The sequence below is a fragment of the Aspergillus ibericus genome (assembly GCF_003184845.1).
Source record: "Aspergillus ibericus CBS 121593 unplaced genomic scaffold BO80scaffold_65, whole genome shotgun sequence".
NCBI lineage: Eukaryota > Fungi > Ascomycota > Eurotiomycetes > Eurotiales > Aspergillaceae > Aspergillus > Aspergillus ibericus.
This window is the reverse complement of record NW_020292163.1, coordinates 24,136-49,279: the sequence shown is the minus strand read 5'-3', so window position 1 is coordinate 49,279 and position 25,144 is coordinate 24,136. Positions and strand designations below refer to the sequence as shown.

The 25,144-nt window shown below is 53.2% G+C and overlaps 10 protein-coding genes and 2 non-coding genes across 12 annotated transcripts; 6 read left to right on the top strand and 6 right to left on the bottom strand.

The window, feature by feature from the left end:
* Nucleotides 1-291: 291 nt before the first annotated feature.
* Nucleotides 292-1,741, bottom strand: BO80DRAFT_417947 (exopolygalacturonase A; the record flags this gene model as incomplete). Its single annotated transcript, XM_025718237.1, has 4 exons — nucleotides 292-574; nucleotides 620-742; nucleotides 785-837; nucleotides 890-1,741. 4 exons carry the CDS (start codon nucleotides 1,739-1,741, stop codon nucleotides 292-294), a joined length of 1,311 nt encoding a protein of 436 aa, XP_025570220.1.
* Nucleotides 1,742-2,184: 443 nt separating this feature from the next.
* On the top strand, nucleotides 2,185-3,080 carry BO80DRAFT_459402 (uncharacterized protein; the record flags this gene model as incomplete). The annotated part of the gene is made up of 3 exons (XM_025722342.1): nucleotides 2,185-2,425; nucleotides 2,474-2,897; nucleotides 3,056-3,080. 3 exons carry the CDS (start codon nucleotides 2,185-2,187, stop codon nucleotides 3,078-3,080), a joined length of 690 nt encoding a protein of 229 aa, XP_025570219.1.
* Nucleotides 3,081-3,212: 132 nt separating this feature from the next.
* Nucleotides 3,213-4,542, bottom strand: BO80DRAFT_246251 (protoglobin family protein). Its single transcript, XM_025714592.1, has 3 exons — nucleotides 4,221-4,542; nucleotides 3,860-4,130; nucleotides 3,213-3,801 (listed from the first exon to the last, which is right to left on the bottom strand). Exons 1-3 carry the CDS (start codon nucleotides 4,333-4,335, stop codon nucleotides 3,255-3,257), a joined length of 933 nt encoding a protein of 310 aa, XP_025570218.1. The 5' UTR covers nucleotides 4,336-4,542; the 3' UTR covers nucleotides 3,213-3,254.
* Nucleotides 4,543-6,015: 1,473 nt separating this feature from the next.
* BO80DRAFT_429515 (uncharacterized protein) lies at nucleotides 6,016-6,844 on the top strand. Its single transcript, XM_025720482.1, has 3 exons — nucleotides 6,016-6,233; nucleotides 6,323-6,444; nucleotides 6,513-6,844. The coding sequence occupies exons 1-3, from the start codon at nucleotides 6,107-6,109 to the stop codon at nucleotides 6,627-6,629; spliced, it is 366 nt and encodes a 121-aa protein (XP_025570217.1). The 5' UTR covers nucleotides 6,016-6,106; the 3' UTR covers nucleotides 6,630-6,844.
* A 49-nt stretch (nucleotides 6,845-6,893) lies between these two features.
* Nucleotides 6,894-8,583, bottom strand: BO80DRAFT_505819 (sugar porter family MFS transporter; the record flags this gene model as incomplete). The annotated part of the gene is made up of 4 exons (XM_025724513.1): nucleotides 8,480-8,583; nucleotides 8,038-8,425; nucleotides 7,197-7,978; nucleotides 6,894-7,150 (listed from the first exon to the last, which is right to left on the bottom strand). The coding sequence occupies exons 1-4, from the start codon at nucleotides 8,574-8,576 to the stop codon at nucleotides 6,894-6,896; spliced, it is 1,524 nt and encodes a 507-aa protein (XP_025570216.1). The 5' UTR covers nucleotides 8,577-8,583.
* Nucleotides 8,584-9,899: 1,316 nt separating this feature from the next.
* BO80DRAFT_497395 (glycoside hydrolase family 11 protein) lies at nucleotides 9,900-10,701 on the bottom strand (the record flags this gene model as incomplete). The annotated part of the gene is made up of 2 exons (XM_025724075.1): nucleotides 10,406-10,701; nucleotides 9,900-10,356 (listed from the first exon to the last, which is right to left on the bottom strand). The coding sequence occupies exons 1-2, from the start codon at nucleotides 10,669-10,671 to the stop codon at nucleotides 9,900-9,902; spliced, it is 723 nt and encodes a 240-aa protein (XP_025570215.1). The 5' UTR covers nucleotides 10,672-10,701.
* Nucleotides 10,702-13,206: 2,505 nt separating this feature from the next.
* On the bottom strand, nucleotides 13,207-13,278 carry BO80DRAFT_t280. The gene has a single exon. It is a non-coding gene; the product is annotated as a tRNA-Glu (tRNA).
* A 2,783-nt stretch (nucleotides 13,279-16,061) lies between these two features.
* Nucleotides 16,062-16,631, top strand: BO80DRAFT_321769 (LysM peptidoglycan-binding domain-containing protein; the record flags this gene model as incomplete). The annotated part of the gene is made up of 1 exon (XM_025715138.1): nucleotides 16,062-16,631. A coding segment is annotated over one exon (570 nt), but the record flags the coding sequence as incomplete, so codon positions are not given.
* Nucleotides 16,632-17,250: 619 nt separating this feature from the next.
* BO80DRAFT_429511 (cytochrome P450) lies at nucleotides 17,251-19,115 on the bottom strand. Its single transcript, XM_025720481.1, has one exon. It carries the CDS (start codon nucleotides 18,852-18,854, stop codon nucleotides 17,409-17,411), a length of 1,446 nt encoding a protein of 481 aa, XP_025570213.1. The 5' UTR covers nucleotides 18,855-19,115; the 3' UTR covers nucleotides 17,251-17,408.
* A 180-nt stretch (nucleotides 19,116-19,295) lies between these two features.
* Nucleotides 19,296-21,294, top strand: BO80DRAFT_429509 (CRAL-TRIO domain-containing protein). The gene is made up of 4 exons (XM_025720480.1): nucleotides 19,296-20,259; nucleotides 20,307-20,348; nucleotides 20,396-20,495; nucleotides 20,548-21,294. Exons 1-4 carry the CDS (start codon nucleotides 19,543-19,545, stop codon nucleotides 21,063-21,065), a joined length of 1,377 nt encoding a protein of 458 aa, XP_025570212.1. The 5' UTR covers nucleotides 19,296-19,542; the 3' UTR covers nucleotides 21,066-21,294.
* On the top strand, nucleotides 21,100-21,173 carry BO80DRAFT_t281. The gene has a single exon. It is a non-coding gene; the product is annotated as a tRNA-Val (tRNA).
* A 261-nt stretch (nucleotides 21,295-21,555) lies between the features above and the next one.
* BO80DRAFT_429508 (FAD-binding oxidoreductase) lies at nucleotides 21,556-23,727 on the top strand. The gene is made up of 2 exons (XM_025720479.1): nucleotides 21,556-22,308; nucleotides 22,359-23,727. The coding sequence occupies exons 1-2, from the start codon at nucleotides 21,999-22,001 to the stop codon at nucleotides 23,546-23,548; spliced, it is 1,500 nt and encodes a 499-aa protein (XP_025570211.1). The 5' UTR covers nucleotides 21,556-21,998; the 3' UTR covers nucleotides 23,549-23,727.
* Nucleotides 23,728-25,144: the final 1,417 nt, after the last annotated feature.

Genomic DNA, 25,144 nt, shown 5'->3' with positions numbered 1-25,144 from the left:
GGTATGGGGGGCATTTATATCTGACCTGTCTATGTCTCACTGCAAAGGTTGATGACGTTAATACGAAGGTAGTGTTCTTTAGGCAACCCACAAGATGGTTCTACAAAGGTATTTGTTGTGGCAGTTTGGCTTCCACATAATCATCAGTCACACAGGAAGGAGTTCCTATTGGAAATCCAGAGATGGTCGGTGTGGCGGCCGCCACGATGAATGGATTCATGGTTTGTCAAACCTAGCCACTGCAAGTGCACACCAGTGACACGAGCACTGCTATTTATAGACATGATTCTGTCATGAATTGCATTGCAATCCCTTCACCTCGGCATTCTGACACAGCACCCGCTCACCAGTATAGGTTGCTGGTAGTGTGATGTTGATATCCTGAAAGGTGAGATCGGTGCAAGGTGCCTTCTCAGAACAGAGCAAGGACACTGCAAAAGAGATATTTCTCCCCGGATAGTCCGTCACCGTAGCCAGTCCGTTGCCGCTGATGTTCTTGAAGTGCAGGTTCTCGAATTCGTATGTCGATGTGTCGCAGTACTGTGTAACATTTTCGTTGAACAGGTAACTCAGGCTGCCAGAGTTAGCCTAGTATCCCACAATTGAGGGGAGCCCTCACCAGGTGTCAATGTACACCGGCAGCTGGACGTCCTTGAGTTGGATGTTTTCTACCGTCACATTTCGAACATGCCCATGGCCGCCTCCACCACCATTAGGAGGGACACCGTAGTTGACCCCAATCCTAATTGGTCAGCTACCATCACTCCCAGGGCATGTTACCTACCAGCTTTTAAAGTACACCCCGGAATTCATCACCCGTTGAGATGACGGTTGAACCTGTCCGGTCAATATCGAAATATCGATATGGCACTCTGGAGCAACCACTCACCACAACATTCTTGACCGTGACATTTACCACAATATCCGTCCGGTCGGGATACTGTCCTAGCGAGCCAAAAGCAATGCCAGGCCCTCCATACACAGTCACATTCTCCACGTGTATATTCGTCGAGTTTCCCTTGAAGGCCACGACATCATCACCCCCTTGGTACACCCAATTGGTGATACTGATATAATCCGATCGGTACGTGTCAACCCCGTCAGTATTCTGCACCCACCCTCCCTCCGGACTCACCGAAAAATCGTGGTTGGTCGCATTCACATTAAACTGATCCAGTGCAATCTGCGAAGACGAGTCCACAAGAACAGCCCAAAACTGAGGCTGTCGGATAGACAAATTGCGGAGCGTTGCGCGCGTCGACTGAAACACATGCAACGGGATCGGCCGTCCAAAAACATTGCTTCCCCCCTTGGCCCACGTATACCACAGTTGCCCATTTCCATCGATCCCACCCCGGTGCGGACCCCCGTCGATCACGTAGTCATGGCCTGTGACGCGCCAGGCGCTCGATTGGTTCTGAAAGTCGACCCGGTAGGAGTGGTTAACCCAGTAGTCGATGTTGTCGCTGAAGAGCAGCGTGCCGCCGATTTCGAGGGTGGAGTTGGCCAGGTGAGTCGTCATCCGTTGGCTGATACGGTAGGTGTATGGCGCTGGAAGAACGATTCTCCCTCCAGCAGTCTGGCCGCATTGGTTGACGGCTGCGAGGATGTTAGGAACATCATCCTGCCCATTTCCGAGCGGAACGACGGTGCAGCTGGTGCCGTTCTTTTCGAAAGGCGGGATTGAAGTCGCGAAACAAAGGCCCAGAAAGGCAAACAGACTGCTGGCTGAAGACTTCATCTTGCCTGCTTGCCGGCACACATCGTCACGGGCTGTTGCCACTTTTAACTGTCATTTCCGTGTTGGATATTATTCCGGGTTGGGTGCGGATTAAGCTGCAGGGCGATGAAGATCGACGACGTTGCGGGGAACCAGACATGCTGGGTAGTGTGGATGTTTGCAAAGGGGAACACGGCATAATCGCTTGGCCGGTTTGCGATGATCAAGCGAAAATCACTGCTCTCGTTGAACACCGATTTCCTAGCAATGAAACCCTGTCATGAAGAGATAGGATAACACCTGGTTGTATGCCAAGCAAATATAACCTCCGAGGTGCGGTCACGTTGCACCGACGAGGCGAACTCATACGCCCCTCTCAGTTCATCCGGCTGGCATTAAGAGGGAATATCAACTCAACAATCGCAAGATGAACGCAGTCGATGCATCATCCCCTCATCCTCAACATGACGCCATGTTATGCGCTCCATAATGCCGTGGCAGGTCGTGCTCCGATGCTAAACCCCGTGGATGTCCCCTGTGGAATTACCAATGCCACGCATCCCTATGTGACCTGCTGCGTGAGAGGAGACTACTGCATGAGTCATGGCATCTGCCACTACATCAACCCCCAAGGGCAGAATGGCTATTATGCAGCCGATTGCACCGATCCGAAAATGCAGGATCCAGCGTGCATGACCCGATGCGGTATGCAAACAGTCCTTCAATGGAACCAAGCTAACCTCACATCTGCAGGCGGCAACCTCCTATCAGACCTCACCTATGATGCGACGAGCGGGCTATGGGCCTGCTGCAGCTACAAGAGCGACGGGACCAAAGATTGCGAGAACCACACCCAGGAGCTCTTCCCAGCTCCTGCCCCAAGCGACCTCGTCACCCTATTGCATATCCCCACGATAGGAACACCAACGTATGCGACGTCGGTCGCGGCGACATCGATAGCCAGTTCCTCGAGCGAAGCGTCCGATTCAAGGGGTCGCCATCGCAGTATCGATGCTGGGGCTGCGGCTGGAATAGGCGTCGGGGTTGCAGCTGCGATGATCCTCATTGCAATGTCCATCGCGTTCCTCATACTCCGGCGGCGAGTATCTTCCCTGTCCAGGGCTCCCCGACCAGGTTCCTTTTCTTCCACTACTCCAGCCATGGCACAGGTAGGACCGTACTCGGCATGGGTCGATTCCGCGACCGACATGCAGGAACCGGAACCTCGGTATGAGCTGCCAAGGTCTCAACAAGAGCTCGCATCGGGACTGTGACCAAGTATCAGTGATTAACGAAGTCTGGCCTGTACATACCTGCTGACTGTCCGGATTCCAGCGATCGTACGCTCACTACATATTAGTAAATCTCATCTGACATTATTGCATGTATGTATTAAATCATTTATTCGGCTCATGATTAACTGTCCGCAAGACACGCTCTTGTGGGTATAACAAACAATCTAGAACTACCAATCCTACCCTCGCCCGGTCAAATTATCATTACGCGTATCATATCGAGAAAGGTGTCCCGCGGATCACCGTGGAGTTCCTGTTGGTCCCGCCGATTGTGAATTCCAAGCGCTTGACCAGACCTTGGTCTCAAACGATTGTATGGGCATCTGCGAGAAAGGACACCCCGAGGACCGGGAGGATGGGTTGGGGGTGGAAATGGTGGGCGGTGATGGCGCAGTCTCCACTGACGATGCCTCGGAGAAAACACTTGCATAGGAGGACGATGACGTCGAACTTGCGGTGGCGGTCTTGACGCAACAGTCTGCGCGCAGGTGGGTCGAGCTGGGCTTAGGAGTCACTTGAGCACCGTTTTCTTGTTGCTTGTGAGACGCTTCAATCTCCTCTGTGAATTCTTCGCCATCACGCAGACGCCATCGCGCAAAAAGGTCATTCTGAATCCAGATCACCTTGCCCAGCGCTCGGACTAGCGCCAGTCGAAAAGGTAGGGAGAGCTTCTCAAAGGTCAAGACCGCCTCGAGGACGATGTCCTGGATAAAGCCAAGACAGGCGCCAATATGGATATACTCGACGTTCAATGAGTGCAGTCGTTCCTTGCCATAATGCATCCTCCTACGGCAGCGTTAGCCAATGCAACCACACAAAAACCGGAAACAGGTAGGGCGCATACCCCACTTGGTTGAGATAGCGCCAGAATTCGGGTTTGGTCGGGTCAGAACACAGTTTCGTCATGTACCATCGAAGAAACTGGCGGCGACGCTGGACTGTGGGGCTGTCGATGGTCGGATAATCATCCGGTTCTTCTTCTACGGCCGTGTTTCGGGTGCGGAAGACTCGGGCGGTGATGTCGGCCTCTAAAAGCTTTGCATACACCTTATCCACGATGGTCGGGGCGAGGGCCTTGACATATTTGGCGCCTCGGACGAGGGCGGCGACATCGTCTGCACTCAGAGTTTAGCATGTCTGCTTCAATTTGGGCGATGCGGAGGACCCCGGGGCATCAGCACTGTGGGGAAGACCGGGGCACCAACCGGCATTGAAATCGAGAAATCTCTGCAAATAATCGATCCGCGCTTCTAGATCGGTGTAGAGGGCCTTCCGATCGACGTGTCTGGGACGGTTCTCAGAAAGGTCGTGGTCGGACATGGCGCAGGTTGGAAGAAGGTAGTGAAAGAGGAGGAAGGGCAAAGTGGGCAGGAGGCCGTTCAAATCTCCTGTCAGGAATGGCCCCCGACCTGGTCGCGTAGGTATATACCTGCGCTGCCTGATAAAAATCCTGTCATGCTGCAGATTGCGACCCCTCCAGTCGTTAATTGGGAAAGGCAGACAGCGAATCAGTGGGGCGGATGAGCTGATCTGTTGGGTTTTTCGGCTCCGCTTCGCCTGTCATCGACTCATCAATCACCCTTTTCGACAGCTCTCCTGATCGGCCACCCCCTCCTCGCCATCTCCACGAGTCGAGTCGCAGGTCGGCCTCAATCTGAGACCAGCCCTGTCTCCGCCGGCCTGGGCTGTCAAACTGTCAAAGGCCTCGGTGCCTTGGCGGCGAGCGATCGTCGCGATGAAGGTTAAGCCATCCACCCCTAGGCCGATGCTTGGTTTGGATTTCCGATGGGCGCAAGCCAACCGCAGCCCCCAAATCTCATCTCACGTCACATCGGCAGCACATGGATGCTTCTGCAGCTTCTGCCTAAAGAGCTTTAGTGCGTTGAAAATTTTCCGGCCCGGCATTCGATTGGTCGAGAGCCGGCAATTGCTAGGGGGATGACGCTTCCACCGGGTAGGATGGAGAACTGTGGAGCGGAAACGTCTACGGAGTACCTTCCCGCCGGTTTGCCGTCAACGCAAATTTGGGCGGGCAGCTGCCATCGGTGTAGGCCAATGATGCATCAATCGAATTTAATCTGACCTGACTGGCCGGGATGTCGGACCGCGTACGGAGTAGATGCCAGGTAGATACTCCGTAGATATCGTCAATCCCACTGGAGTGGCATGAAAAGGAACCCAGTCCACCCGTCCACTATCGATAGACACACACCGACATTGTCTCGGGAGAGATAGGGGAACACTAGCAGCCTCATTAATGTTGAGGCCATTCTTGGCTGAACTCCGGGACCGGCGTGACTTACTGACTCCTATTCTCTTCATCAATCTCGGGGCATTGCCAAAGCTGGTACGGACTCCAGTCTCCAAGTCTCCAATCAATCGCTACCCCACCGGATTGCAGGCAGTCCGTCGAGGTTTTTGATCCATCACCGGGAATCTTATCCTTCATTTGTTTCAGACAAGGGGGGTTCTTTAGGCGCGACCGACAGGGTTTGGAGTCGACTGAGAACCCCTTTAAAAAGCTTTAAGATCTTCACTAGTGAGAATGAGGCCCGCACCTCCGACACGAGTCAACTTTGGTGGAGTCGCATACCTTTGGTCTCCGCCACCTTAATTGTTCGCTTCGACGCCGGCCAGAACCATCGCGAACCTCAAAATGGGATCTCAGAGAAAGCTCCAGGGGCGCCCCTGATTGGTGGGACATGGGATTCGAACATTCGATAGATGAGAATTAATCTATGAATAGATGAAATTCAATCTATGTTATCTGGGTCGAGTGAGACATGATGGTCCGCCAATGCGGCGTTCACGGACTCCCTTTCAAGTTTGGGGAACCATCAAGAGGGAAGAAGAGAAAGAACCCGTCAACTCGGCCGAAGAAAATGCCGGCTGGCAGCAGAAGTGAAAGGTGAAATGTGAAACGTGACCGGGTCACCTGCCACACGCCTGAAACGGCCATGGCGCGTTGACATCACCACCAAACTCTCTTCCCTTCCCCATCTGCCCATCGCCATCAAGCCCCCCACTCCATTGCTATCTTCCTGCATCCCACTACTGATCCATTACGAATCCATCTCCAAATCTTCAAACAATGTCTGCTGCGATGATCCTCCGACGCAGTTCCACTCTGAGCCGTCCGCTCCTCCTCCGCCCCGCCTATTCGGCCCGGGTCTGCTACTACCACCCGCCCGAAGTACACAGCAACAAGGGCGAGGAGTGTACGTTTGCCACCTATACTTCTATCGTTTTACGCGATCCATCTCATAAGAGATTTTACGAGAAGAGTCATGAAACTGACGAGCACCAGTCTTTATCACAGCCTCCTTCCCCGACGACTTCGAGGCCCCCAGTCTTGTCCAAAAACGTGACGAGCAGGGGCAGAGTCTAGGCCGCTGGGATGAGCTTCATGCGACGTCCAGTGAGGTCTCGGTGTGTTGCTCTTCCTTTTTGAATACGTGTCTCGTGAAAAGAAAAGCTAAGGCACCCGTGCACTGCAGGTCAAAGCCGACCGGGGCGACATCAACATCCAACAGCAACAGCAACAGCAGCGAAGGAATCGGGATCTGGATAGGAACCTCCAGGAAGCAGAGGAGCCGAAACTTGATGAAATGTGATTGATGCGTTTGATCATGTCATGACAATGGTACGATTGCATGCGCTGTCTTGAGGTAAGGTGACACAGATTGCACGCTGGTGTATAGTAAGTTTGGTGAGTTCTTTGTTCTTGTTTCATGATTATATCTATGGCTGGTCCAGATTGTCTATTGTACCCTATCCAGCTGTATATCTACTATGAACTGAATCGATGGATCATATCCTCATAAGCGTCGTCGAGTCTGACATTATCGTACGATCTAGATGAATACTTGGTCAACTGCTCAGCTAATGTCCTCCACTTGCTGTACTGTGCCCTCGACCTTTTGGTCGACGTGGGCTTGCAGCGCGTGCTGGCCTGGTGTGACTGTTCGCCCGCCCTTCGAGGTGAACACGCCCCCGGTAATTCCACCCTTGTGGAAGAGCAAGGGAATATCCTCCAGCTCTAGGCCTTTGGTCTCTGGGTAGAAAAAATACACCATCGGGATAAATACGGCGTTCAGGACAGCAAAGATGACGAAGGTGCGCCAGCCAATGTTGTCTAACCTGTCAGCATATCTTTCTCTTGTGTCAAATGGAGAACCTACCAAATGCGATCGGGGTGATCTTCACCACGGCGAACACGGCCATCCAGTTCCATCCCGACGCAATGGCCTGCATTCGCGTCCGCACCCGCGTGGTATTCAGCTCGGCCGGGTAGAACCACGGCACAGGCAGCCAGCCCACACCATAAAAGATCTGGAAGATGAAGATAAAGGCGGTCGCTCCGTAGGCGCAGTCCTCCCGGTCTAGCGAAAGTAGGATCGACACCATCACGAAGCAGAGACACAATCCCGCCGAACACACCATCAGGAGGGTACGACGCCCGTACCGATCCATCAAGAACACGGGAATCGCCGATCCAACCAGGTAGGTACACTGCATTGCGCCACCCAGAATCAGCGACAGATTACGGCTCATGTTCATGGTCTCCTGGAACATGACAGGCCCGTAATAATTAATCATATTGGACCCCGTGAACTGTTGGCCCAGCTCGATGGTGATGGTGATGAGGAGACGACGCAGGTTCTGCACCTCGCCCCAGGTGAAGAGCTCCTTGACTCGGAAGGGCCCGTCCTTTTGTTCTTCCTCCAGCACAAATTGAATGTCCAGGATAGTCTTGGTGACACGTGCATCATCAATGGTGGTGTCTTCGATGGCAGCCACGACGGCACGCGCTTCTTCATGGCGATCATGTTGGACCAGCCAACGGGGCGTCTCGGGGAGACCGACCACCTGGAAGATGAGACAGACGGCAAAGACCGATTGAAACGCCAGTGGGAGTCGCCATTCGTAGGAGGAATCGGTAAAGCTGGTCCCGTAGTCCATCCTGCGTTGTCCTCGTTAGTGTGCGGCAGTCACTGGTGGTGATGGTCAGGATTTTCTCACCAGTAGGCGATCACCACACCCAAGATGGTGACCGTTCCCTGGAGGGTGAGCAGGGCACCACGGTATGCAGCCGGAGAACATTCACTCTGGTACACGGGTGCTGTGGACGAGTTCATTCCGTTCCCGAGACCGGTGATAATTCGGCCGACCAGCAGCTGGGCCAAGGTATAGGAGGAGGCCAGAATGATAGATCCAATGACCATGATGAAGCCACCCGTCATGAGCATGGTCCGTCGACCCATCCTCTCGCCGATGAAGTAGCAGACGATGGATCCGATGACGCAGCCGATATCGTAGAGACCGGTGATGTTGCCCTGCATCGCCGCGTCGGGGTTGTTGAAGTCGCGGGCGAACCGATTGTCCGCGCCCACAATGCCGGACATGACACCTGCCAGCCAACGTTAATCGGTCGCCCATGACCGGCTCAGATACGACAACGAACCCTGGTCAAAACCCAGCAGAAGGAAGGCCTGGCAGGAGGCCATGGTGATGGCGATGATCAGGGCCCTGCCCCGAAAGTCATGTTTCCAGAGACGCATATTGCCGTCAGTGTCTAATGCATTCTTCGATGGAGGAGAAAGAAGGGAAAGCAAGAACAATCAAGCTTCATTAAGCATTGATGGAGCTGGATGGTCGTCGGTCTAATACACCCGAATGCAGTCGTCAGGGCCCGATGCCCAGCTGCCGGTCCTCGCGCAGGATTACCCCGAGCAAAGACACGTCTCGTCCTGCAGGGAAGAGTCTGACAGAGCTGGCCAGCTTGATTGGACCCGGCCGGGTCGGCAGGTCGGGGGATCATCGCGCCGAAATGCGGGGTACCCCATGGGACATCCCTGACTAATCGCATGGGCTGAAAGGGTTCACCGGGGGCCTCCTCGGGAGCTGACAGCGGCATTGAGCCGATCGTGTTGGGTGGGATGTGACATGATGATCCACCCGAAGCAGTGTAGTCGGAAAACCCGAGGCTTCCGCAGCTACATTGCCGAACGAGCAGCGGGACCAACACACAATTTCTTTCCAAACCAAGAAAGAAAAATGCGAAGAAGTTACCTGGTCAGCGAACGAGGCCACCTTCGTTAGAGGGGAGCACCGCTTTGATAATTATAGGTTCAAGATAGAAAACATTCATCAGCAGCACTTTCGTCAGCAGCTGTGCCTGTTCCTAGTAGGACTTGGCAAGCGCCTCTGTCAGACCGAATACGAGAGTCGCACCTATGGAGCGATGTGGTAATCGAATTATATAATGGTATCCGCCCCATAAATGATTCATCGGACGGTGCTATACACCTCCACCTCGGACTTCCTCACGAAAGATAAAGCAGGGGAGGGGAGAAGTGTCTACTCTTCGTTATCATTGACTGCTCAGGTGCATATAAAGTCATCCCAACTCAAGATAGCCTACGCTTTGCTTGGTGTGGTATCATCCTCTCTTCATGGTGAGTGGCTAGTCACTACTGTTTTCGGGAATGGTAGTGCAGATGTCGAGGTTGTGGTGACCGTGCTAATACTGGGTAAGGATACTAAGAGTGGTGGATATAAATTGATTCCCTGATGGCGGGATGTGCATAGTGCAGGTGCATAGGCTTTCACAGGCACGGAATTTTTGGAAATGGAGAAGATCTGCCGAAGGATAATCACACACCTCTGAGATGCAGTCTTCTCTGGCATGAAGCCCTTTAGGCCAGCCCGGTCATGCTTTCTAAAGCTACTGCAAAGAGCTATCATGGTGGGTAGTACCGGCAAAATTGCTCAAGAAAACAACATCGCAGTCCGGCCAAGCCAGACGCGAATCAAATATGAATTGATACAAGAAGCGAAACCCTCATCGGGACCAACTATATACAAACAACCTAGCGAACCGCCTAGCAGTCCTCCTCCTCCTCGGCCACAACAGTCGAGTGGGAGGTAGCATCAGCCGCAGTCTCAACAGTGATAGTAGCAGACCCGCTGCTCTCATAACCCTCAGTCGCAACAATCATGTAGTTGGGGGTACCAAGCTCCAGACCCAATTTCTCCCAAGCATCGAAGTGGTTCTGGGTGGTGACGGTACCGCCGATACGGCCGGACTCGCGGACAGACCAGTACTGCTTGAAGGTGGCAGTGCCTTCGACGGAGGGCTGGTTCTCGCGGGTGGTCTGGTAGATCTTGTAGGTGCCGTCGTCACTCTCGACGGTGCCGAGCTCGGTCAGGCCCGAGGAGGGGTTGTAGTCGCCGTACTTCTCGACGATGTAGAATTCGACCAGAGGGGAGGTGGTCCAGCCGTAGACGGAGAGGTAGGCGTTGGCGTTGGTCTCCCAGGTTCCGCTGTAGGTGACGGTCCTGATGATGGTTAGTATCATTGCATTTCAGAGAGGCTTAGGGGTCGTACTGGGCATCAGCAGGGTCCCAGCCCTTGCCAGCCACGAAGTCGCCGCAGTCAGTCCACTCAACGGTGTATTCGCCGGCGTCACCGTTGGTGTAGGTCACATCACCGCCACCGTTGGTCCAGAAGGAGTAGAAGTAGCCATCGCTGGTACCCTCAGCGGAGGAGGTGAGGCTGCGCTTGGCCATGTCGATGTAGGCGCGGTTACCGGGAGCGGCGAGGGCGCTGGAGGCTGCCGACAAGGCGAGAACGAGGGAAGAGAAGGCGACCATGGTGATGGTTATGGTAAGGAGTGACTGGTGATAGTTGGAAGGGAGTAAAAAAGATACTGGTTGGAGTGCAAGAAAGAGGTACGGCTCCCCTCCTTATATGACCCAAGCAGCAAATTGCCTGGTACGATGGTACTCCATTGGACCCGATCGCGCTTGAGCCGGTAGTGCGACACTCATCAGTCTGTCGTTGATTAACCTGGCGGCGTGGGCCCCTAGTCATGTTCCTGAACAATCTTAATCGGCCGTGGTGTTTCATATTAAAAGTGGGCACCCACTTTTTTCTCCGGCGGACCGACCCAGCAACCCTACCATCAACCACTCACCAGCAGCCATTCGGCCATGACTGCCCTGTGAATGGTGCAACAACTGGCCTGGTGCAGAAGGTGGACTCGGCCGTTTTCCCCAGCAAGAAGACCCGCCGATATTGCCGGCATCCCTGGTTTTGCTCTCGGACACTGATGCCTCCACTACTGCTTCCACCAGCATTACTAGTGGTCACTGTTTTTAGTAACTGGCGGTTCTTAGCGCCCGGGCTTTCCTCACGGACTGTCGGATGAACTGATGAAGCCCCTTGGCGACCAAAGCTAGGATTTGATAGAAGTTCATTAATTTTGGATTGGCCTGGCCGAGGCCTACATCGGGCAGACCGGATGCCATCACCCAATACAAGACAAGCGTTATTGAGCGTCAGGGGGCTAATTCATGATAAGATGTTTAATTATGAGGATTGCTCATGGCGCTTCTGTATGATGTCTTTCAGCGGCCATTTTGAAGTTTCTGGTGATGTGGTTCTATCACATCGGTCAGGGGTGAGCCATTTGGTCCATATGTAGGCAAATCCGTCCTGGAGAGTTTCTATGCCATTAACGATGCATTTAAACGTTTCCTGTCATCATTGCGCAGGCTAACTTACTTTTAGACGCTCCAGCCGGATAGTCAGGCCGCTTAGCGTGTCAATTCAGGCACCGCCGTTTGAGGATAGCATAATCCTTGCTTTGACAGGGTTGTGTGATATGACATATGCCAAACAAGTTTTGAAACAAAAGTATGAATAACCAACGTAAAATCCGCCTGCTGCAGATTCCAAGTCTAGGGACGAGCATCAACGTCTACTCTACATATAACGCTAGTTCCTAGAAGTTCTGCGATAGCGACCTTTATGTCTCGGCCATAATATCGACCGTTATTGCCCAAGGCTAACAGTAACAAGCTACCAGCAAACCCCATATTTATTTTAAGCATCTGCTACTTTATCCTGTCGATTGTCCGGTGGGTGTCCGATGCCCCACAGTTAATATAAGGGGTGATTGCATAATTCTATTCACAAGTTGATCATCCGCATACCTTTCAACATGATCTTTACGTTATAACAATGACAATCTTTCCACTTGATTTCCAACCAGATAGCCCTCCTCACTTCCTCCGCCTACTCCAACTTTCACTTTTGACCTGCACATGCAGCCTATTCTCGTGAAACGGTTCAATGGATGCCTGCGCGCTCGCGTATCCGCAAATAAAAACTCCACCAACTTGGGATTCTTGTAGACGGTGGTATGATATGACATGGTTATTCCCTTTCCAGACCAACCGAGCAGGACCATCGGTCCATGCTTCCAAGTAACGGCTGCTGCCAATTCAAGAGCAGAGGGATGATCAGTAGCCAGCACCGTCGCATTGAGTACTGGATAATTATCAGAAACAGTATCTCGATCTTTTCCCGGGACCTTTCCACAGGATCGTACCAAGATAAGCACATCAGCTTTGTGCTCGGAGGATGCGACTGCGTCTAAAGCTGAATGCTTGATGTCGATAGCTGCTACCTTGTAACCCTGTCGCCAATCGATTTGAAACATACAATTGGCGCCGGAGGTGTATCTTACCATGCAGTTGGCGTATTGGGTACCTAAATGGCCGTCCATCAATTTTGACAATGCCATCGAACGCACTTTGAGGACATTCGTTCGGAGAATACCTCCTGGATACTGATCCCGGTACAGGTTAATGGGCTGCCCCTTAACCCGATGTCGTTTGGTACTTGCACTATGACGTGAGCATCTCTCCAACAATGTCAATTGAGTGTTGCAATATCACTGGAGGATGAACTTGGCATGCACGCGGTTATATATTCCGCCCACGCGCCATAGGCAGTGATAACTTTCATTTTCGGAGCATTGCAATAGATGGGAAGACCCCCCTTACAATCTACTGAGGTTCATGTAGAGTAAAAAAAAAAAAGAAAGAAAAAGACACACACCATTGTCAATAAGAGAGAAGAAATTTGGATGTAGCTACGAAATTTAGATGAGCTGCGTGTGGTTCAAATATTGACACGAACTTATCCCACGTGGATTTCCCCAATTTGGGGCGGCAACTCGGCACACTGCCACGAATTTGGGGAAGGCCAGGAAGAGTGTGCTCCAGGCTGGGCCGAACAGACTCCTTCAACAGCACCGTCGCTTGAGAGAAAACAGGCAAAAAGAGAAAGGGCTGGAGCATGATGGTGTCCGTGAGGGCGAGTAAAAAAGGAAATTTGAGCTCCGATAGGGGGAATCGAACCCCCGGCTGCCGTGTGAGAGACGGCGATGTTAGCCACTACACCATATCGGATCTTGTTGAAGATACAGCTTTTATATTGCCCTATCAAGGTTAACAAAACTGTGTGCCTCCATTGATTGTGGTCATTGCCCGGCGCAGGAGAAATACTGCCTTTTGGGGGGTCTGTTTCGATTTTGTGAGAGGGAACTCATTTTTCTATCACTCATTGCAAGCTCTTATAGTCTTATAAGCGAACGGCATGAAAATACGATAGTTACATGATGTTGGACACAGAATACAAGGATAAATACTGCGTGGTGGGTAGCAGACTACACTTGGAAATATATTTATAGCTTCCAGGAGATGTAGTACCATGGCCGCCATGTTTGAAAATCCTTGGTATCTAGCGTTGGGCCATGCGGACTAAGAAAGATTCTTTCTTGTCAAAAGTGTCCATCCCGAATCCTGTCAATCCACTTGAGTACCAAGTACTTCAATTTTAAGGAATCAACTTCTACCTCACAACCAATCAAAGCCACGCAATATCTTCATGAAAGCTTTGGCCCTGGATTAGGACTAGCGCCAATGAGCTCCGGAGAGGTTCCAGTACCTGAATAACACCTTCCACTCCGATGGATCCTTGCGGACCTTGCGGACCTTGCTGATGCTATTGCTGTTGACATACCCTCCCTTCTGGACAAATTGGACCGCAGACAAATCTCCGCCGGAACACATGCTAGTTCTACGCGGCCATGCAGCTTGGTCCGGAGTTGCACACGCGGCGTGATCCTACACAGACATGACTCTCAGTCCAGAAGCTGGACCATTTCCTTATCATTTCACTTGAGCTAAGCTAGCTGCATCCTAATATCAGGACGGACAGAATAATTCCGGTCCACTAATCACAGAAGACATGCAGCTACGGAGGATACGCGTACGCAGCGCTTTCAGCACAGGCTAGTCAAACAACCGATCATATTCAACAGGTTGCTAACATGCCATGCAGGGAACAAGCATTCCACAGAGCTGACAATGCATATGGCTCAGCTGCTGACTGCCGATGTTAATACAGACGCAAGGGTTGATCGCCATGGCAATGTTTGCCATGTCGACCCTGCATGAATACCAGCATAGAGCATCATACTCGCATTCTCGCATCCAATCCCAGGAGCAATTCCTTTTTCCAAATGAGCGACTCGATCATGGACTAGGAGACAATTTGGTGGATCAAGACACCGAGCGAAAGAAGGTACAGATATTGCCCCAGCGGATGCAATCTACGGCATGCATGTACTTGTATTAGTGGTTGGAATCTCCTCCTCGTCAAGCTTTACATAGGTCGAAGAGGTCCTAGCGGATGACTAGCCCACGCCTGGCAATGGGTATAGGTGGACCAATTGGTGAAAGTCGGCGTCTTGAACAGCAATCGCCGAGACACTGCAATAGATCACACCCTAATGTGCAGTATGCATATATGCACCTGAGACATGCTGCAGAAGGTATTGCTGGATCTGGAGTAGTAATACGGGCAAGGTAAAAGAAGCAGCATATACAAGCAAACAACCCCCGCAGAAGACGGGGCAGCTCCTACCGGAGAAGCTTATGACAGGCGGACACCAGTCTGGGGAAGGGCTAAATCAGCCATGCTTTTATGCATGGCTCGTCATGGTGGATGCGTGGCCGGTGGAGCTTCGCAAACCCGCCCCGAATCGGGTAAGCCGAATAGCTGCATGACAACCTCAGGCCTCAACATGATCCCAAGAATGGATGCAGGAAAAAAGGTAGGTCAGCCGGCTGAAACTGTTCCTGTTAATCCATGCCTCTCATGGAAGACAACTGAAGAACGACAGCCCACCCTTGGAGCTTGGCAAGCAGATCCACGACTCAAGCTCACCTCACGCTTCCCCGGGTTACTTGGCCATCTGGACCGGGATCTGTCGCTAACAACCTTATTCCTACGGAATTGGAGGAAATCTTTCATCTGCAGAAGACCAGACGTTTGACTGCAAGGCGCGTCATACAATACAGATACCATGCGCCACCAAACATCTGGTTTAGACTGAGCAGCTAGCCTCCGGAGTCCACCCACACTCCGCATGACAGCCTACCAAATATATTGCATTTGTGATTACTACCAGAAGGCCTGAGCATTATGAATGACCGTGGGCCATGTTCCGTGCGCTCCGGCAGACTCCGTCTTGACTGCTCTCCTCCCCACTCCGACGGCTTCATCCGTAGCGTCCGTGATGGAGGTTAGGACTGTCTTCGGGGATCATTTGACTGCATCACCGATTGCCAATGACGAGTCAAATCACGCATTCGGCCACTATTTCTCGCTTCCGAATGTGATATGCAATCTCCTGTTCGTGGGGCCGTCGGCACAAGCGATGTGGGGACTGAAAACTATACCCAGTCATTCAAAGCGATGGCTGACATTCATCAATCATCTGATGAACCATACGCTAGCACAGCTGGTGGAATTAACCGTTGAACTCACCCACTAGTCGAATGTCGCTGCTACTAGTAGATACCGGCTGTATAGCGACATATTGCGCCGAGATTAATTTCTGCGATGGACTCGTCTCACATGCAATTCGCTAGAGCCATTGTCTTCCGGAGAAGTTCTCTCCGGGTGTGAACATTGGACTATATAAGAGTAGACGTTTGCGCACCATCATCCTAATCAACAACGCTTTCATTCATTCCAGCTCATTCATTCAAACCTCTCTTTTCTCTGTCCTTCCTTCAACTCTTCAAGTATACCAAACAAAGCCAAAATGAAGTCATTCAGTACCGCACTTTTGGCCCTTCTGCTCACTCCGCTGGCCGTGGCAGCATCCTGCAACACCACCGCCCTCAACACCACCAGCTACTCGTACGAGATCACCATCGACGGCACCACCGTCTTCGACGTTGCTCGCGAAACCAACCGCGGCGTCTGCGACATCGGCCGCCAGAACCTCATGGCGGACGTGACCATCGTCCCCAACGTGGGTGAGTCATTCATCATCCCCGGCGAGGTCTGCGAGCCCGACAACACCTCCTGTATCCTACCCGACACCAACACCACCCGCACCTGCATCTACGGCGGACCTCGCCTCTACTACACCGTCCGCGGCGACACCTACGAGGTGATTGCCCGTCGGTTGAACATCACCGTCGAATCGCTGATGCACGTGGACGGACCTTCCAACGAGACCCTCGTCAACCCTACCTCGCCCACCGCCGAACTCAACGTCGGTCAGTTTATCAAGGTCCCCCAGTGTGATCCCAGTCAGTGTATCCTCCAGCCATACCAGTTTACCTGGGGCGTGTACAAGGATCTGGCGGAGCGGTACGATACCACTGTCGGCCAGATCATGATGTTGAGTCCGACCTACAACTACAGCAGTCTGGCTTTTTCTGCGGAGGGAGAGTTTCCTCCTATCAATCTCCCGATTAACTGCACTGCGTTGTCGAACAATATCACTACTATTGATTAGTTGGTTCTGAGTTATTTGTCGGAATCACTTCGTTCCTTGTTCTCTGCCTTATGTTAATACACATTGTGTATCTACCTGATGTTTGCCTGCCAACAACATTGACTGCACTAGCACAACATCCAGTCACCCAGACCTATCCAATGTCACCGTCAATCATGTCCTGCATCAGTTAATCATGCTAATACCATCAATTCTGCGTCCGTCTGCCGGTACATAGCATAGTCTTGGACAAAATAACATGTTATTGGATTTTATTATAATTTGAGCTTCAATCCTGACCACCAGCGCAAACCTCACGTTTTCAGAGCGACGGCTTGAAAGTAGAGAAATGATTGCAGGTCTTCAAGTCCGCTTTTCCGCGGGATGTCGGCGGTTGCGCTAGTGGGGGGCCGCGCGATGCTCCACCCATCTTTACCCCACCCTTAAGAGGAGCCATTATCTACAAAGTGGGATTATGAACTGAGGCACTCCGATTGGCGTTAAGGCTTATACTATGGTGGTCTATATGCGGGCGCTAGAATCATCAATGCTGCAGGGTAATTGGCTAAACGTGCGATATATACGAAAGTTCAAGGAATATACGGAGTGCTTGAGTTGTATGTCTCGATCAGTTCCCTCCTGCCAGTGGAGGAAAGGTGTATGGTACGGTGTACGACCAAGCTATGTGGGCAGCTGGACGTAGCAACAGGATCAGGTGACTATAGTCGGTTGTGAATGGATCTACCGACTATCCGTCCAGCAAATCTCAATCGCATGGCCCTCGACTTCCCCGTTGAAACAACCGTTCACTACGATCTTTTTCTGACATGTCACAGCCCCCTCCAGAACATCAGACTTCACCGTCGCAGCGACTGCTTCATACAGCTCATACAGCGCCAGGTTCCTGCCGATACACGATCGCGATCCCAGACCAAACGGGAAGAAGCACTGCTCGCGGCTCTCATCTGACACCTCTAGCCAGCGCTCCGGTCTGAAAGAGAAAGGATCAGGGAACGCGTCTTCGTCGTGATGCATGACGTATATCGCTGCTCCGACCGAGACTCCTCCCGGGAGGTATACTCCATCTACGTGACATCCACCTTCGGGAACGGTTCTGGTGAGAGGGGCAGGATTGGTCATGGCGAGTCGAAGGCCTTCGTTGACCACGGCCTTTAAGTACGGATAGCTCTGCAGGTCAGTTGATGCCGATTCGCGTAGTTCTTGATGGAGCCGTTTGCGAACGTCGCGTTGACGCACAAGGTGGAATAAGATGGTAGCCAGTGTCTGACCCGTCGAGCTCGTCCCCGCGAACAGCGATCCTCCACAGATCCCGATAACCTCGTCCTCGGTCGCTCCAGCTGCGGATAGACGGCCGTGGTAGGTGGATGTCGCTCTCGGTTCCTCTGCCACCACTGACTTGACGAATTCTCCAACGCGACGCACGGATGCGCCTCGAGCAGGATCCCAGAGGGAGGTGTGGATCAACAAGGCCTTTGTAAACAACCAGGGCGGGAGCATGGAGTAGTAGCCAAATGCTGCGATGGCCTGTAGCCAGGGACTCTCGGAGAACTTCCCTCGTTGTGAGCGATCGGTGGAATTTGAATCCTCGTCCAGCGCTCCATACGACCTGTCGAACATATAGCCCGCCATTACGTCCATCGACAGTCGCAAGGACAAATCCAATATGTCGACACGATGTGTGCCCGAAAGGGATTTTGCACCGTTCAACCGAGCGATAAATTTCTCCACGTATCGCTGGACATTTTGTTCACCCTCCGCTGCTCGTATCCTAGTCGGCGCGAACAACGGCAGCACCGCCTTGGCTCGCACATCGCGGTAGGCCTTATCGATGGCGGAAAAGATGGTGGGTTGCCCGTTGACGTCGAAGTTGCGATATCGACCGTCTTTTCGGAAGCCCCCGTTAGCCACATAAATGGTCTCCAAAGCCGTTGGGGCGGAGATGGAGACCAAATTCGGGGCAATGCGCAAAACTTGTGTGTTGTAACGACGATGGTAGCGCGCGAGGGTCTGAGGTTCGATCCCGAGGAAAACGATCGTCCACTGGGGAAGGGACGAGATGCAAAAGACCCAAGGCCCAGGGAGGTGCGATAGCGGATGCAGGGTGAGACGGTAGACCGCCACCGTGAGAAGGAGAAGGCACACAAGGATCAAGCCATCGGCCAGCATCGTGGTGACGACACTTTCATCTGACACGATCACAGGCAAGCAGCCGAGGATCTCACTCAGTATTCTGCGATTGCCCTTTGAGTGCTCGATCATCTTGTTTCATCGGGTTGATTTGAGCCCTGCCGATCAGTGTTACATCCGTCGAGCGGTGAGGTGGGATTCAGGGTGCTGGAACTCTATTCTCGCTCCCTCGCCTATTGCTCGCTGTGAATCAGTCTTCCATCACCAAGCTTTGGGATCGATGGCCAGCGAAGAAATGAGATGAAACTTGACGTGGAAATGATAAGGTACGACCGACCCATGGACCAGATACTCAAAGTCGAGATTAACGCAGTCAGGCTCGTGAGAGTGGATGCCCGGCCAATCCCGACACCAAAGTGGCTGCTAAAAATGGCCAGATAGCGCATTCCATCGCCGCAGTGCCTGGAAAAGGGAGCTGCATGCTCATCAAACACGAACCACCAAGAAATGGGAACGTTCCCCGCAGTCCGAGCGGGCAATCCGCGACGATCCCTGGCAAGAACCACGGGCCGACGAGCCAACCCCTGAAGCGCCCACGAGATCCGAGGTTGGCGATCCCAAAGACTGGTTTCATATGCAACTGGCTTTTGTATGAGAGTCGAAACTACATAAGCCCTGGCAACCCACCTCAGTTGCACTCATGACAGACACATCTCATCTATTCATCATGGCTACCCCAACTGGATTCATCGGCAACCTGACTCAGGATCAGGAAGCCAAACTGCAACAGCTTTGGTCGATTGTTTTGACTTTGCTTGATGTGAAGTCCCTTCAGAATGGCAATCCCGCCCCAGGACAACCCGAGCGCCAAAGCACGTCGCTCTCCCGGGCCGATACCGCTGTCTCCGCGAATGGCCAGGGGGCCTTTACGGAAGACTTGTCCCGAGTCCTGCAGAAGAACGGCATGAGCAGCGCCGACATCAAGGGTATCCGGGAGACGTTGAGCAACACGTCGATCGACGAGCTCCGCTCTGGCTTGCTGTACATCGCCAAGCATGATTCCCCGGACGTTCTCCTCCTTCGCTTCCTACGCGCTCGCAAGTGGGACGTTGGCAAGGGCTTCGGGATGATGCTGCGGGCGATGGTGTGGCGCCGGAACCAGCATGTCGACGACAAGGTGATTGCCAACCCGGAGTTGGACGCCCTGGTCACATCGCAGAACACGGTGGATACGGCCGCAGCCAAAGAGTGCAAGGACTTTTTGGATCAGCTGCGCATGGGCAAGTGCTACATGCACGGTACCGACCGGCAGGGCCGGCCTGTCCTGGTGGTGCGCGTGCGATTCCACCAGCCCTCGAAGCAGAGCGAGGCGGTGATCAACCGTTTTATTCTACACACGATTGAGACGGCGCGGTTGTTGCTGGCGCCTCCAACGGAGACAGTGGTATGCATACTTTCCCAAGGATTATCTTGACTTAGCTGATCAATCAGACCATCATCTTTGACATGACAGGCTTTGGTCTTTCCAACATGGTATGTGATTTTTCTGCAAATACATCACCGCCACTAACATGTAGCAGGAATATGCACCGGTCAAGTTCATCATCGAGTGTTTCCAGGAGAATTACCCCGAGTCGCTTGGCAACATGCTCATCCACAACTCTCCATGGGTCTTCTCCGGTAGGTTCACCAGTCTGTCCTCCCTGCGATCGACAGCATCTAACCCTCACAGGCATCTGGAAGGTCATTAAAGGCTGGATGGACCCGGTGATCGTGTCCAAGGTCAACTTCACCAGCAAGGTATCCGATCTGGAAAAGTTCATCGCGCCGGAACAGATCCCGAAGGAGCTCAAGGGCAAGGAAAACTGGGCCTACGAGTACATCGAGCCAGTGGCGGGCGAGAACGACCTGATGGCGGATACAGAGACCCGCGATCGCATCTTCGCCGAGCGCTTGAAGATCGGCGAGGACCTACTGCTCCGCACATCGGAGTGGGTGACCGCCAGGGATGGAGCTGCGGCGGCGACGGCTAAGAGCCAGCGGACGGCGACGATCGAGACCTTGCGGCAGAACTACTGGCAGCTGGACCCGTATGTGCGCGGGCGCACGTACCTGGACCGGGTTGGCGTGGTCAAGAAGGGTGGTAAGATTGACTTTTATCCCAGCCCGGAGGCGCCGGAGCTGGCGGCGAAGAGCAAGGGGGTGCAGCATTTTGAGGGCACCCAGGTCAAGGTGGTTGATTTGCGGTGATGATACCGCTTGAATGGTATCATCTTCATCAATTGGCCGGATGGTGTAGTTGGTTATCACGTATCGTTAACACCGATAAGGTCCTGGGATCGAGCCCCAGTCTGGTCATTGTTTTTGTTTTTTGGTGGTTCGGTTGGTGTTGGGGTGTTTGTTATTTGTACTAAACCGGCTAGCGCGCCTCTGGGTTGTCCAATCCGAGTCGCTTGAATCTAATTCTATTTCTTTTCATTTCACTTCATTCTTTCACATCTCTGCTGCCTAACCTTCCAGATACTCAAACCTTTTCGACATCACAAGATGCCGGCACACGACATCAGGCTGCCAGCACTGCCCGCACTGCCCGCACTGCCCAGCTGGGGCGGGGATCAGCCCGGCTTATTGGCGGTGGATATCCGGGATCCCCTGTGATCCAGGGGCCATTGGCGCCACTCTCGGATTTGCGCGCACTATCGATCTCCGCCAACCGATCCTCTACTTGGCTTGGCTTCCAAGATGTTGTGTTGTGATCGTCTGACAGACATTCACCTCGCGTCTATGAAGCGAGACTGATCGCTTCTAGACAACCATCTCCAGTCGACACAGTAGGCCCTGAGGCCTACGCAGTGCATGCAAATTGGTCCCTGTCTTGTCGATCGTTTCGGGACTATCTCAGGTACCCCCTTCTCTCATTGGCAGAAGGAGATTAAATCGGCACTATGGATGCTTCCAAATTCACCCTGCACAAACCGTGGAGCCCGCCCCTTCCAACACGAATGAGCGATCAGCTCGTCGGCCAGCTGAGCCCAGCTGAGGAGGGGTCGACCTATCAGACCGTGGCTGCGGCCTGATTGGTCCCGCGTCTGAGTGCCATCGCATTGGCATGACCAGCCAGGAGCTATTTATGCGGCCTAGACTCCTGTCGCAGCTTTCCCTGTAGCTGTTGCACACTCCGGAATGCTGGCCACCATGGGCTTCTTCGTTCGCGTGGTCGCGTCTTTTCTCCTTCTGGGGTTATCCACGGCGTCCACCCTCCGCCAATGTCTTCTCACTGCCGTGCAGAATGACCCGACTCTTGTCGCAGTCGATGGGGACCTGCTCTACCAGACTCTCGCGGTCAAGGTCTACAACCTCAACTGGCCCGTTACGCCAGCGGCCGTGACATTCCCCAAGTCCACTCAGCAAGTCGCCGCCATTGTCAGCTGCGCCGCGACGCTGGGCTACAAAGTCCAGGCCAAAAGCGGCGGCCACAGCTATGGCAACTACGGTACCTCCCCCTTTTACTTTTTGACTTCTCAACTAACCAACCTCCACTAGGCCTCGGCGGCACCGATGGCGCCATCAGCATCAACCTCGAAAACATGAAATCGTTCTCCATGGACTACACCAACTACCAAGCCACCGTCGGCGCCGGTATGCTCAACGGCGAACTCGACGACTACCTCCACGACGCCGGTGGACGCGCCATCGCACACGGCACCTCCCCACAAATCGGCGTCGGCGGACACGCAACAATCGGCGGACTGGGACCGACGGCCCGACAATACGGGATGGAACTCGACCACGTACTGGAAGCAGAAGTCGTCCTCGCCAACGGCACCGTCGTGCGCGCCTCCGCAACACAGCACTCGGACCTGCTCTTCGCCATCAAAGGCGCCGGCGCCAGCTTCGGCGTCGTCACCGAATTCGTCTTCCGCACGGAGCCCGAACCCGGCACCGCCGTGCAATACACCTACACGTTCGGCCTGGGCAGCACCGAATCGCGGGCCAACCTCTTTAAAAAATGGCAAAGCTTCATCTCCCAACCCAATCTCAGCCGCAAATTCGCCAGCATCTGCACCATCCTCGAGGGCAGCATGGTCATCTCGGGGACCTTCTTCGGCACACAAGCTGAATACGACGCCCTGGGTCTGGAGGAGCAATTCCCGGGCCAAACCAACTCCACCGTGATTGTCTTCACCGACTGGCTCGGTCTGGCAGCCCACTGGGCGGAGCAATCCATCCTGGACCTGACCGGCGGCATTCCCGCTGACTTTTACGCCCGCTGTCTCTCCTTTACCGAACAGACCCAGATTCCATCCACCGGGGTTGACCAACTCTTCGAGTACCTCGACACCGCAGATAAAGGGGCACTCATCTGGTTCGTGATCTTCGACCTGGAAGGCGGCGCCATCAACGACGTCCCCATGGACGCGACCGGATTCGCCCACCGTGACACGCTCTTTTGGCTGCAATCGTACGCAGTGACATTAGGGCCCGTATCCCAAACGACGTATAATTTCCTCGATGGTGTCAACGAGGTGATTCGGAATAATACCCCGGGGTTGGGGAATGGTGTGTATCCGGGGTATGTGGATCCGCGGTTGCAGAATGCGCGGGAGGCGTATTGGGGGTCGAATCTGCCCCGGTTGGAAAGGATTAAGGCGGCGTATGATCCGAGCGATTTGTTTAAGAATCCGCAGGGGGTGTTGCCTGCTGCTGGTGCTGGTGCTGGTGCTGCTGTATGAGGTGGTCTGTGTTGGTATACATATCCTTTTTCAATTTACATATATCAGTTCTTTGTTATCATCACATTCGACATCCTGATCTTGAAATCTTCTATGACTGAATTAATTTAACTTCAATTTCACCCATCTCCGTGCTTGTATCATATGTTCTAAGTATATATACCCTCAACATCTCACCTATATTATAAAACCCCCTCTATATCCTCATCTCCATCTAACTATCCGTGTAGAAAAGGTATAATCACAACCTCGCCACCGTCCCATCCGGTTGAATCCTGGCCAGCGCAGCGGGAGTTAATATCCGCTAGGGTCCGACACCCCGTCAACTGCATACAGCACTTGAATTCATCGTCGAGGATGTCCAGCACGCGCGAGACACCTTTTTTCGCCGTCATACTATACCAATTAGCATCATCGCCCAACCGAACATAAAATAAGTGAACTAACTGTCAGGGTGAAACAGAGAGAGAAAGAGAAAGTGGGTGGGTGGGGGAAAATACCGCCAACCCCCAAAGCACCGGCAGGGCCTTAAAAATATCCGCCCCCGAGCGGTATCCCCCCATCCACATGAACCCTAATCGTCCCCTCCGCAGCCCCGCACACACTCCGGCAACGCATCCACCGTCGCAAGCACCCCCATCCAACTGCCTGCCCCCCATGATTACTCACCACGACCCCATCACACCCATACTCCCTCGCCAGGAGGACATCCTCCGCCGTCAAAACCCCCTTTCACCCAAACCTCCATTCCCCGTGACGCTTCGTAACCAGGGGATCTTCCCGCGCCCAGGAATGCGCATCCGAGTTCGCGGCCGTGAAACCACTATCGTGCGTCTGGGACTGGAGTTCCGCGGAGAGTGAGATTGAGCATGGGCCAGGCGAGACTGGGCGGAGTGCGGAAGTCCGTTGCGGAGTTCGTTGTAGCGGAGGCCGATGAATGTTCTGTACAACTTCACGACGGCCGTTATAAGCAGGAAAAAGGCAAATGGTGGCATTTCTGCTATATGAAGAAAACCCCGCTAGTCACTTAAGCCTGACCACTTGTTCAAGACTAGCCGGGGAGGAAGAAAGTGAACTTAAGTACCGTATGATAGGGGGAAAGAGTCATGTATACTCATCCAAAGGGTATCCAGCAAGCAAGTCTTCACTTAAAAGCAGCCATCCTACCCGCCAACCGGTAGGACGCATCTCGAAAACATCATTGAAAACCTCGATATCCGCCGGTATGGGGCCGGTCAGATTCGAATGCAGGCCCCTTCACACCTCGACCCAATGGCGGAGGTGCCAGGTGTAAGGCATGCATCCACTGGGCGTTCGTTCTATGCATCGGGGCCCTCCGGCTACGCCATCTCAGGGGCTGGGTCTTGGAGTATGCTCCGGGGTGGAAATCCCACGCTCCGCTTATGACTTGGCACCTCGGTGATTGGGTGCCTGTCACTGAACAACATATTCATGCTTCATGACATGCACTGGCACTTCATGTCATTGAGCAAGCAGAATATAGAGCCTGAATGGCAGGGATGAATCTAGGTGCAAGTCATACTAGAATTCACGCAATGCTCGCTCCGGAGAGACTCATTTGAACACTGTGGCACA